The 12909-nt window shown below is 55.0% G+C and overlaps 1 protein-coding gene across 1 annotated transcript; it reads left to right on the top strand.

Annotated features, from left to right (window-relative positions):
- The first annotated feature begins 1238 nt into the window (after positions 1-1238).
- On the top strand, positions 1239-11994 carry SHD (Src homology 2 domain containing transforming protein D). Its single transcript, XM_055249101.2, has 7 exons — positions 1239-1307; positions 2280-2584; positions 5435-5540; positions 5618-5806; positions 7342-7465; positions 9821-9940; positions 11719-11994. Exons 2-7 carry the CDS (start codon positions 2288-2290, stop codon positions 11903-11905), a joined length of 1023 nt encoding a protein of 340 aa, XP_055105076.1. The 5' UTR covers positions 1239-1307; positions 2280-2287; the 3' UTR covers positions 11906-11994.
- Positions 11995-12909: the final 915 nt, after the last annotated feature.

The raw sequence follows: 12909 nt of genomic DNA on the forward strand, positions 1-12909 counted from the left end.
CTAAAAATATAAAATCATATAAAAATTAGCTGGGCACGGTGGCAGTAATCCCAGCTACTCAGGAGGCTGAGGCAGGAGAATTGGTTGAACCCGCGAGGCGGAGGTTTCAGTGAGCCGAGATTGCAACACTGCACTCCAGCCTGGGCGACGGAGCAAGACTCCGTCTCAAAAAAATAAAAAGGGAGACTCCAGTGCCACCCTAGGCCAGGCCCCATGGCGATGTCCAGGCAGAATGAGCTGTGGAGTGGCTCTGAACAAGTCCCTCCCATCTTTGTGCCTCAGTTTCCCCATCCATAAAATGAGGAAGCCAGGTGATAACTCGGTCCCTCCTGGAATCCTTTCTAGAGCTGTCTGGGTTTTCCTGTTAGAAACCACATCTTTCAAATAAGGAAAACCAAGACTCAGGGAGGGACAGACCCTGCCCTCAGCCCCGCCGGGCTGCCAGGAGGCCCCAGTCATAGCAGTGTTGGTTCTGACTTCTGTCTTGTCCTCTCCAAGCTATGACCTGTGCCCAACCAGGGGGCTGGCCACAAGAGGAGAGAATCTGGGGTCCCATCCTTCCTGACCACCCCTCTCTCACTCCAGTCATTAGGGGGAACTGGGCAAGCCCCCTTATGGGGAAAGAAAAAAAATGGTTCTGCACTGGAAAATTGACCAGTGGCTCCCTTTTCCTCTCCCACCCCCCAAACCTCTCAGTGCCCTCACCCTCAGACAACGACAGCTGACAACAGGCAGCTAGTTCAGGCCAGACCCCTCTCACTTCTGCCCCTCTTCCCGCCACACGCCCCGCCCCCCCCCCCCCCCCCCCGCAGAAGCCACAAAGGGACAGATGCAGAGGACAGGCGCCAGGCACAGATACCATCTCCGTTCTCCAGGCCAGCTGCCCCCAACCCTCCCCCTGCCCGCAATTAGTCCCCTGGGGCGGGAGCGGGGCACAGAGCAGAGCCCTCTTGGGGGAGGGGAAGCCCGATCTGCACCCTCCCTTCCTTTGCCCCCCTCTTCCTTCTGATGCGTCAAGATCAATTTCAGCCAGTGACCTCTCCACCAATTTCCACACCCCCACTCTCGCGGTCCGTTTCACCGCCAGCCAGCGGTTCCATTTCGACCCTCACTGGCGGTCATTCCCACCTCCTCTGCTGGTCAATTTCACTCCTTCTGGTGGTCAAGTCCAGTCCCCCATTTCCCGGGCAATTTCCCCCTCCCCTCCTTCTCCCCCTCCCCTCCCCTCCCCTCCCCAGCAGTGTCACTCCCAGCCGGTCCCCACCTCCCGCGCTCCGCGCTCGCTGCGGCCAGTCTTGGGCGTCCGGGTCAGTGTCCAGCTGCCGCGGCCTCGGCCCCGGCGACTCCCGCCCCCAGCCCCCCTTCCCTCCGCGGGCAGCGGCTCCCTCCCTCCCCAGAACAGCTGAAGGTCTCAGTCACCTCCGAGGGGAGCGCAGGGGGAGGGGAGGGGCGGGGGACGTTGCCGAGGGAAGGCGAGGGAGCCTTGATGCTGCTGCCCGGGACGCGGCCCGGGGCTGGTGGGAACCGGGGCGTCCTCCCGCGTGCCCCCCTCCCCAGCGTCCCACCTCCCGGCGGCGGCGGGGAAAGTCTCTCCGAAAGCGTGACGGGGGATTGGAGGAGGTTTTTATTTCCCTTTGTGCGGGTGGCTGGGGCCGGATCGAGGCGGCGGGGGCCGCGGGATTGGGGGGATCCCCGCTGAGCCGAGAGGAGCGCGACAAAGGATGCGTCCCGCCGGGGTCACCGTCTCCCCGGCCCAACTTTGCGCGCGGCGCCCGCGCCCCTGGGGAGCCCGCCCGCTGCGCTGAGAACCCAGGCGTCCGGGCTGGGAAAGGGACCGGGAGCGTCCGCGGGTGGCGCTGGCCCGGATCTCCCGACCCCAGGAAGGGATCCCGGAGCTTCCTGGAGGCGGCGGGCGGCCAAGTCGCTCCAGGGAACCGCGCTGCCGGCGGAAACTCCGCGCGCCTCCGCGGATGCCCCTTGCCCTAGATCCCAGCGCGCGGCGTTCAGGGCCCTGCGAGGCCCCCCCTTCCTCCGCGGTGCTTCCCAAGCCGGGCGAAGGCGGGCTTGTCTTCCTTCCTCCTCTGTTGCCTCCTTTTCCTCCCCCTCGTTCACCTCTTCCTTCCCTCTATCCATCCAGAGCCCCGCCAAAGGGCGCACCTGATCTTTCTCCTCCTTCCCTGCTCTTCCCTTCCTCTCCTCCTCTTCCTCCTCCCCGGGGAAAGGGGCCCGGAGAAGGGCATGTGGAGGCCCCTCTGACAGTGGCCCGATTGGGGTGACAGGCGCTCAAATGGCCAAGTGGCTACGGGACTACCTGAGCTTTGGCGGTCGGAGGCCCCCTCCGCAGCCGCCCACCCCGGACTACACCGAGAGCGACATCCTGAGGGCCTACCGCGCGCAGAAGAACCTGGACTTCGAGGACCCCTATGAGGACGCGGAGAGCCGCTTGGAGCCGGACCCCGCGGGCCCTGGGGACTCCAAGAACCCCGGAGATGCCAAATACAGCTCTCCCAAGCACCGACTCATCAAGGTGGAGGCTGCGGTTATGGCCAGAGCCAAGGCCCTTCTGGGAGGCCCCGGGGAGGAGGTGCGTGGCTGGGTGGCCCCGGGAGACTGGGTGGAGGGGAGGCTCAGGCTGGACTCTCTGGATCGTGGGGAGCTTGTTTTATGTGTGATCACAGGGGGTAACCGGGGCACCAGACAGACCCTTCCCAGTCCTCCAGACCTCCACCTGCTTAGGGAGGTCTGTTATTTTTATTTATTTATTTTTTTTTTGAGACAGAGTCTCCCTCTGTCACCCAGGCTGGAGTGCAGTGGTGGGATCTTGGCTCATTGCAACCTCCACCTCCTGGGGTTCAAGCGATTCTCCTGCCTCAGCCTCTCCAGTAGCTGGGATTACAGGTGTGTGTCACCACACCCGGCTAATTTTTGTATTTTCAGTAGAGACTAGTTTCACCATGTTAGCCAGGCTGGACTCAAATTCCTGACGTCAGGTGATCCTCCCGCCTCCGCCTCCCAAAGTACTGGGATTACAGGTGTGAGTCCCTGCACCTGGCAGATATCTGTCCCTTTTCAATGCGTAATGCTGGTTGTCCTCCTGCCTCTCTGACAGCCCTGCTTGGTCTCCGGGTCCTCCTCCTCCTCCATGGCCATCCCCCACAGCCCCCCAGTCCCCTCCCCTCAGCACCCCTTCCTCTTCAAACCTGGTGGGATCTTCCTAAAATAGATCTGAGTGAGTTGCTCCCCTGCTGGGCACCTAAACATCCTCCCGGTGATGCTGCCCTTCCTACCACTATGTTCCCATTTTGCGGAAGTGAAACCGAGGCTGGCAGAATGGCAGTGACTTGGCTAAGGTCTCACGGGGTTCTAGCTTACTAGGATTTGAACTCAGGCCACCGGGTGCAGTAGCTCATGCCTGTAATTCCAGCACTTTGGGAGGTCGAGGTGGGAGGATTGCTTGAGCCCAGGAGTTCGAGACCAGCCCGGGCTAACAGAGTGAGACCTCGTCTCTACACAAAAAAATCAAAATCAAAACATTAGCTAGTTGTGGTGGTGCACACCATAGTCCCAGCTACTCAAGAGGCTGAGGCAGGAGGATCGCTTGAGCCTAGAAGGTCAAAGCTGCAGTGAGTCATGATTGTGCCACTGCACTCCAGCCTGGGTGACAGAGCAACACCCTGTCTCAAAAAAAAAAAAAAAAAAAAAAAAAAGGCTGGGTGTGGTGGTTCACACCTGTAATCCCAGCACTTTGGGAGGCCAAGGCAGGTGGATCACCTGAGGTCAGGAGTTCCAGACCAGCCTGGCCAACACAGTGAAACCCCATCTCTACCAAAAATACAAAAATTAGCCAGGCGATGTGGCGTGTGCCTGTAGTCCCAGCTACTCATCCAATTCAGCTGGAAATTCACCTGTAGTTTACTAGCAGCTATTAAGAAATGCTGCCCCGGGCGGGGCGCGCTGGCTCACGACGGTAATCCCAGCACTTTGGGAGGCCGAGGCGGGCGGATCACGAGGTCAGGAGATCGAGACCATCCTGGCGAACACGGTGAAACCCCGTCTCTACTAAAAATACAAAAAATTAGGCAGGCGTGGTGGCGGGCGCCTGTAGTCCCAGCTACTCGGGAGGCTGAGGCAGGAGAATGGTGTGAACCCAGGAGGCAGAGCTTGCAGTGAGCCGAGATCCCGCCACTGCAGGCTGAGGCAGGAGGCTGAGGCAGGAGAATTGCTTGAACCCAGGAGGCAGAGGCAGAGGTTGCAGTGAGCCGACATTGCGCCACTGCACTCCAGCCTGGGTGACGAGCAAGACTCTGTCTCAATAAATAAATAAATAAGAAGTAAGACGTTGGTAAGAAGAGCCAGAGACTCAAGGAAACCAGTCAGCCGGGATCAAACTCTGCCTCTTACTTACCAGCTGTGTGTCCCTGAGCAAAACACTTATTGTCTGTGCCTTGGCTTCCTTGTCTGGAAAAGGGGGATAGTGTACTTATTACGTGTTGGTATTACAAATAAACACAGGTAAATCCTTGACAATAGTGCACTGAGAAGCACTGAAGTGGGCAAAGGAGGGAGGCAAGTGTCTGTGCTGGGGAAATGGGATCAAGACGGAGGGAGACGTGGGATGCTGGCCTCTGTCTGCGAGCGCTTTTGGGCAACAGACTCCCTCTCCAACCCCCAAAAAGAACTCTTGGAGAGGCTAGGGGCGGTGACTCATGCCTGTAATCCTAGCACTTTGGGAGGCTGAAGCGGGCGGATTATCTGAGGTCAGGAGTTCAAGACCAGCCTGGCCAACATGGTGAAACCCCGTTTCTACTAAAAATGCAAAAATTAGACAGGTGTGGTAGCAGGCACCTGTAATCCCAGCTACTCAGGAGACTGAGGCAGAATTGCTTGATCTCGTGGGTCTGAGGTTGCAGTGAGCCGAGATCACACCACTGCACTCCAGCCTGGGCAACGGAGCAAGACTCCATCTCAAAATAAATAAATAAATAAATAAAATAAAAATAAAAACTCAGCCGGACGCGATGGCTCACGCCTGTAATCCCAGCACTTTGGGAGGCCGAGGTGGGCAGATCACGAGGTCAGGAGATCGAGACCATCCTGGCTAACACCGTGAAACCCCATCTCTACTAAAAATACAAAAAATCAGCCCGGCATGGTCGTGGGTGCCTGTAGTCCCAGCTACTCGGGAGGCTGAGGAAGGAGAATGGCGTGAACCTGGGAGGCAGAACTTGCAGTGAGCCGAGATGCCGCCACTGCACTCCAGCCTGGGTGACAGAGCGAGACTCCATCTCAAAAAATAAAAATAAAAATAAATAGTAAATAAATAAAAACTCTTGGAGAGGTGTCAGATGGCCCTGTGGGCAGGCAAGAGGTGCAGCATCACTTAGCAGGGATGCCCCTCTGAGTCCTGGTGTTCTCCCCTTCCTTCTCTCCGCAGCTGGAAGCCGACACTGAGTATTCAGACCCTTTTGATGCTCAGCCTCATCCTGCACCCCCGGATGATGGGTACATGGAGCCCTATGATGCCCAACGGGTCATGAGTGGTGAGTAGGCAGGGCTTGGGGGAAGTGACAGGGTCCTAGATGGGAGCAGGAGCTGAACGGTGTCCCTGGCCTTCTAGAACTTCCCGGCAGAGGGGTGCAGCTCTATGACACCCCTTATGAGGAACAGGACCCAGAGACAGCAGATGGACCCCCTTCTGGGCAGAAGCCTCGGCAGAGCCGGATGCCCCAGGAGGATGAACGGCCAGCAGATGAGTATGATCAGCCCTGGGAGTGGAAGAAAGACCACATCTCCAGGGCGTTTGCAGGTGCTTCTCAGACCCACACTCTGACATCTGAATGCCCCATCCCTGCATTTCTTCATCTGGTCATGTCTCCTGTTTCAGTTTACAAAGTAGAGTCCAATTACTTGCCATTTTTGTAGTGTGTTAATTCTCACTAGAGTGTGAATGACTGATAGTCCTAAATTCTTTCTTCCAAGACAACCTGCATCTTCCTTGGAAACACAAACACTTTTTAGAGTGGAATGGAACCTACTTATCCTGCTCAGTGTGGTGTGGGGAGAGGAATATGGCTTGCTTTTAGAATAGGGTGTGGGGGTGGCAGGGGCAGCATTTCTTTTTTTTTTTTTTTTTCTTTTTCTTTCGTTTTTCTTCCAGGCAGAGTCTCACTCTGTCGCCCAGGCTGCAGTGCAGTGGCGGGATCTCGGCTCACTGCAAGCTCTGCCTCCTGGGTTCACGCCATTCTCCTGCCTCAGCCTCCCGAGTAGCTGGGACTACAGGCGCCCGCCACCACGCCTGCCTAATTTTTTGTATTTTTAGTAGAGACGGGGTTTCACCATGTTAGCCAGGATGGTCTCGACCTCCTGACCTCGTGATCCGCCCGCCTCGGCCTCCCAAAATGCTGGGATTACCGTCGTGAGCCAGCGCGCCCCGCCCGGGGCAGCATTTCTTAATAGCTGCTAGTAAACTACAGGTGAATTTCCAGCTGAATTGGATGAGCTTGGACAAGCCTCTGAACCTTAGTTTTCTCTTCTGTAAAAGAGATAATGATAAAATCAGCTTTAAAAAATAAGATAATTTCCGGGCACAGTGGCTCACGCCTGTAATCCCAGCACTTTGAGAGGCCGAGGTGGGTGGATCATTTGAGGTCAGGAGTTCGAGACCAGCCTGACCAACATGGAGAAACCCCGTCTCTACTAAAAATGCAAAATTAGTCGGGTGTGGTAGTGCATGCCTGTAATCCCAGCTACGCAGGAGGCTGAGGCAGGAGAATTGCTTGAATCCGGGAGGCGGAGGTTGCGGTGAGCCAAGATCATGCCATTGCACTCCAGCTTGAGCAACAAGAGCAAAACTTTGTCTCTAAATAAATAAATACATAAAATAAAATATAAATAAAATGTAGACCAGGAAGAGTTGTGCAAACACGACTTTGTCCCCAAAGTTTTATGACTGGGAGGGTATTTAGAGCTCAGTGCCTTGGTCCACCTGTCTGTAGACTGGGGGTGATTTTCTAGTTTTAGGACTTGGCCACAGTCTGGGCTGAACCCCAGAAGGGATTTAGCGGCTAGGGCTCCTCTTTGGAAACTTACAACCCACCCCCTCTAGCCACGCCCCTTTTGTTCCTTGCCACGAGATTTATAAATGACCACACCTATTTCTTACGAAGGCCAATAAGTTGCACCTGTGGCCAATCCTGCCCCTGCCTTAAGCCCAGCCCCTGGGCTCTGATAGGTTGTCCCAAGCTGGCCCTGCCTCCCTACTGAGATTTCATTGGCTTGCCCCTGCCCCGCCCCCCAAGGTAGGCTGGACTTAACCCTTTCCTCTCTAAATCTCCCTTCCAGTGCAGTTTGACAGTCCAGAGTGGGAGAGGACTCCAGGCTCAGCCAAGGAGCTCCGGAGACCTCCACCCAGAAGCCCCCAGCCTGCGGAGCGTGTGGACCCAGCCCTGCCCCTGGAGAAACAGCCGTGAGTGGGGAAGCTGAAGGTGGAAGAACCCCGTTGAACGCATCTGTAGACTCCAACGTATCACGCAGAAGTTTTTTCGTTCCCCAGATTAGAGGAACTGAGGGAACTTCGATTCATTCAACCACTTATTTCATTTCTTCAGCTAATCTTTACGGGCGCCAGAGCCTGCTGTGTGCCAGGCACCCAGCTAGACACAAAACAGAATCTTATGGGGTCCCTTTCCCTTTGGTATCAAGTTCTGAGTTCAAATTCCTACTCTCCCCTCCTGGCTGTGTAGCCTGGGGCGAGTCACTTAACCTCTCTGAGCCTCAGGTTCAAACAGAAAAGGAAATTTCCTTCCTTAACTTGGGTGGGGCTTACAGCCTCAGAGCCAAGAGACAGAAATCATTCTCAGCCAGTTCTTGGTTCTTGGGATGGAACCAGGAGACGCAGGATTTTGGTGGGCTCACAGCTCCGTGCTGGGGTGTCACGTGAGCCAGGAGACGCTGACTCTCCTTCCAGCCTGGGCGCTCCTTGAGGGAGTGCCCAAGTCCCCAGAATCCAGGCCATGTTGTCACAGTCACCCCTAAATCTCTTCGGTGGGCAATACAGAACTGGCTATTTAACTCTGAGGTCTAGGGTGTGAAGATTGTTCTCTTTTTCTCTTTCTCTTCCTCCGTTGCTCCCTCCCTCCCTCCCTGAGTCTTGCTGTGTCACCCAGGCTGCAGTGCAGTGAGGAGATCTCAGCTCACTGCAACCTCCATCTCACAGGTTCAAGTGATTCTCCTGCCTCAGCCTCCAGAGTAGATGGGATTACAGGCATGCACCACCATGCCTAGCTAATTTTTGTATTTTCAGTAGAGAGAGTTTCAGTATGTTGGCCAGGCTGGTCTAGAACTCCTGATCTCATGATCTGTCCACCTCGGCCTCCCAAAGTGCTGGGATTACAGATGTGAGCCACCCCACACGGCCCTTCCTCCTTCTCTTCTCTTCTCTTTCTTTCCTTTTTTCTTTTCCTTTCCCTTTTTTTTTTTTTTTTGATGGAGCCTCACTCTTGTCAGCCAGGCTGGAGTGCAATGACACAATCTCAGCTCACTGCAACCTCCACCTCCCTGGTTCAAGCAAGTCTCTTGCCTCAGCCTCCCAAGTAGCTGGGAATACAGGCTCCTGGCACCATACCCGGCTAATTTTTGTATTTTTAGTAGACATGGAGTTTCACCATGTTAGCCAGGCTGGTCTCAAACTCCTGACCTCAGGTGATGTGCCTGCCTTGGCCTTCCAAAGTGTTGGGATGACAGGTGTGAGCCACTGCACCTGGCCCTTTATTTATTTCCTTTTCTTTTCTTTTCTTTTTGAGACAGGGTCTCACTCTGTTGCCCAGGCTGAAGTGCAGTGGCACAAGCAGCTCACTGTACCCCTGAACTCCCGGGATCAAGCGATCCTCCTGCCTCAGCCTCTCCTTGGGACCACAGGCATGCCATATGTGCTTATTCTCTTTTCAGATTTCTTTCATTATGAACAACAGCAAAGGCTCTGGTGCTTCTCTGTCTTTGATACCTTGCTTGCAACTGCAAACCCCTTTGTGAGCACATTAAAGCAAAACATTAGGCCGGGCACGGTGGCTCACACCTGTAATCCCAGCACTTTGGGAGGCCAAGGTGGGCAGATCATGAGGTCAAAAGATCGAGACCATCCTGGCCAACATGGTGAAACCCCATCTCTACTGAAAATACAAAAATTAGCCAGGCATGGTGGTGCATACCTGTAGTCCCATCTACTCTGGAGGCTGAGGCAGGAGAATCACTTGAACCTGTGAGATGGAGGTTGCAGTGAGCCGAGATCTCGTCACTGCACTCCAGCCTGGGTGACAGAGCGAGACTCTGTCTCAAAAAAAAAAAAAGAAAGAAAGAAAGAAAAAGCAAGAAAGAAAGAAAAGAAAAATCCAAGGGAATTTTCCTTCTTCATTTGCCCGGATGCCACAAGCCCATGCACCAGCGGTGACCCAACAGATCCCAGAGTGTGTTTGTTTGTTTGTTTGTTCGTTCATTTGTTTTGAGACGGAGTCTCACTCTGTTGCCCAGGCCAGAGTGCAGTGATGCGATCTCAGATCACTGCAACTTCCACCTCCCTGGTTCAAGCAATTCCTCTACCTCAGCCTCCCGAGTAGCTGGGATTACAGGCACCCGCCACCACGCCCGGCTAATTTTTTTGTATTTTTAGTAGAGACGGGGTTTCACCATGTTGGGGAGACTGGTTTCGAACTCCTGACCTCAGGCAATCCGCCCGCCTTAGTCTCCCAAAGTGCTGGGATTATAGGGCCCCAGAGTGTGTTTGAAGGGAACGGCCCTTGATGAGACATCTGTCCACACTCCCCAGGTGGTTTCATGGCCCCCTGAACAGGGCGGATGCGGAGAGCCTCTTGTCCCTCTGCAAGGAAGGCAGCTACCTAGTGCGGCTCAGCGAGACCAGCCCCCAGGACTGCTCCTTGTCTCTCAGGTGAGACCTCAGCCTCACAGGGATGAAGGGTCACAGGATTTCATGAGTCACCCTTTTGGGTTAATTCAGAGGGAACGGGAGGGTGTGGCTCCCGCAGCCATTGGGAAGGGCTTCCAGGCCAGTGGGTGGCACTTCTAGGAGAAGCAGTAGGAGTTCTGGGGAGGCCATTAGCTGGTTGCAACTGAGAATGAGTTCCCCATCACTGGAGGTATACAAGAAGATGGAGTGGAAGGCATAGAGGAGGTCCAGGCCTTGGGTAAGACAAGGAACTAGGTGCACAAGATTCCCTCGGACTCCCCTTGTCCAAAAATGGAGGTGTATCAATTTGTGTCTGTCTGAAGCCAAAATGTCAGGGTGTGCCTGTAAGCATTTTAGGTTGAGACCCTGTTTGTATACCCTTCCGTCCCTAAAATTCTAAGTCTGTCTAATTATAAACCACTCCTAAGATTCTGCTAGGTGTCTGAACCCAAGATCTAAAAGCACAAGATTGGGGCTGACTGCAGTGGCTCACGCCTGTAATCCCAGCACTTTGGGAGGCCAAGGAGGGCGGATCACTTGAGGTCAGGAGTCAAGACCAGCCTGGCCAACATGGTGAAACCCCTTCTCTCCTAAAAATACAAATATTAGTTGGGCATAGTGGTGCATACCTGTAATTCCAGCTACCTCGGAGGCTGAGGCAGGAGAATTGCTTGAACCTGGGAGACGGAAGACTATAGGCGCACACCACCATGCCCGGCTAATTTTGTATTTTTTTTTTTTTTTTTTTTTTTTTTTTTTGAGACGGAGTCTTGCTCTGTCACCCAGGCTGGAGTGCAGTGGCATGATCTTGGCTCACTGCAAGCTCCGCCTCCCAGGTTCATGCCATTCTCCTGCCTCAGCCTCCCGAGTAGCTGGGACTACAGGCACCCGCCACCACGCCTGGCTAATTTTTTTGTATTTTTAGTAGAGATGGGGTTTCGCGGTGTTAGCCAGGATGGTCTCGATCTCCTGACCTCGTGATCCGCCTGCCTCAGCCTCCGAAAGTGCTGGGATTACAGGTGTGAGCTGCCACACCTAGCTAATTTTTGTATTCTTAGTACAGACAGGGCTTCACCATGTTGGCCAGGCTGGTCTCAAACTCCTGGCCTCAAGCAATCCGCCTGACTCGGCCTCCCAAAGTGCTGGGATTGCAGGTGTGGGTCACTGCACCTGGCTTCTTCTTATTATTTTATTATTATTATTTTTTGAGACGGAGTCTCACTCTGTCACCCAGGCTGTGGTGCAGTGGCACAATATCCGCTGACTGCAGCCTCTGCCTCTCAGGTTCAAGGGATTGTCATGCCTCAGCCTCCCGAGTAGCTGGGACCACAGGTGCCCACCACCACACCCGGCTAATTTTTTTATTTTTAGTGGAGACGGGGTTTCACCATGTTGGCCAGGCTGGTCTCAAACTCCTGACCTCGAGTGATCCGCCTGGCTTGGCTTCCCAAAGTGCTGAGATTACAGGCATGAGCCACCGCGCCCGCCTAATTTTTAAATGTCTTTTGGTGGAGAGGGGATCTCACTCTGTTGTCCAGGCTGGTCTGTAAAGCCTGGCCCGGAGCAAGCCTACAGCCTCAGCTTCCCATATCACTGGGATTATAGGTGTGAGCAACTATACCAGCCACCACACTGCTGTTTACCAGAGACTGGATACACACGAGCACCTGGCCCTGGGCACTGTGGGAGGTGGCTTTGGGGACGGTGGCTTTCTGGGTGGGTCTGGGGTGCTAGGAGTCCCTTTCTCCCTCATCGCCCAGGAGCAGCCAGGGCTTCCTGCATCTGAAGTTCGCGCGGACCCGAGAGAACCAGGTGGTGCTGGGCCAACACAGCGGGCCCTTCCCCAGCGTGCCCGAGCTCGTCCTCCACTACAGTTCACGCCCACTGCCGGTGCAGGGCGCTGAGCATCTGGCTCTGCTGTACCCCGTGGTCATGCAGACCCCCTGACAGCGACCCTCGGCCCCCTTTTGAGTCCTCGGGCCCAGAATTGTATCCCAAAACCCTCCCATGGCCTAGAAAATAAATAAGTTATTGTTTGTCTTAGTGTCGTTTCTGGGCTGCAGAGGGAAGTGGGATCGCTGACTCCCAGCGGGAAAGCTCTAAGCAGCCCTGGAGAGGGGGATGATGGGGTAATTGAAACCCTGGAGGAGGCCAGGCATGGTGGCTCACGCCTGTAATCCCAGCGCTTTGGGAGGTTGAGGCAGGCAGATCACCTGAGGTTGGGAGTTTGAGACCACCCTGACCAACATGGAGAAACCCCGTCTCTACTAAAAATACAAAATTAACCGGGCGTGGTGGCACATGCCTCTAATCCCAGATACTCGGGAGGCTGAGGCAGGAGAATCGTTTGAACCCAGGAGGCAGAGATTGCAGGGGGCTGGGATGGCACCATTATACTCCAGCCTGGGGAACAAGAGCGAACTCCTCAGTCTCAAAACAAACAAACATAAAAAACCCTCAAGGCCTTGAGGGCCAAGTACATCCCCAGCACTTTGTTTTGGGGACAGAGTTGGGATTGGAACCTGAATCTCCCATAGGGAGGGACCAGAACTCAGAGAGCAAGAGACAGAGCGTCGTGGAGCAGATAAAAACCGCACTCCATAGAAACCGACAGATACAAAGACGGGGAAACTGAGGGGGGCCAGGCTCTCGGGCCAGCCCCACTCCCTCCTCCTGGCAGCAGTGGCTTGATCTGCAGAAAGGACATCTGTCCCCATGGAAACAGCAGAAGTAGGGGAGGGGAGCTGGGCCTAGCTGGTGTCACTTCAAGGTGACAGGCAGGCAGGAGACCTGGGGGGCTGGTAAACACCATGAATCCCCTGACCTCCCCCTTCCTCCCCCCACCTCCAGGCCTGCCTGGGGGTGATGCCAGCTGCGGAGGGGGTCTTCCAGGGCAGGGGACTCTTTGGAAGCCAGAGTACCACTTCCTGCTCCTTGGATTTGTCCCTATA

This window comes from Symphalangus syndactylus, chromosome 17 (assembly GCF_028878055.3).
Source record: "Symphalangus syndactylus isolate Jambi chromosome 17, NHGRI_mSymSyn1-v2.1_pri, whole genome shotgun sequence".
Taxonomy (NCBI): Eukaryota; Metazoa; Chordata; class Mammalia; order Primates; family Hylobatidae; genus Symphalangus; species Symphalangus syndactylus.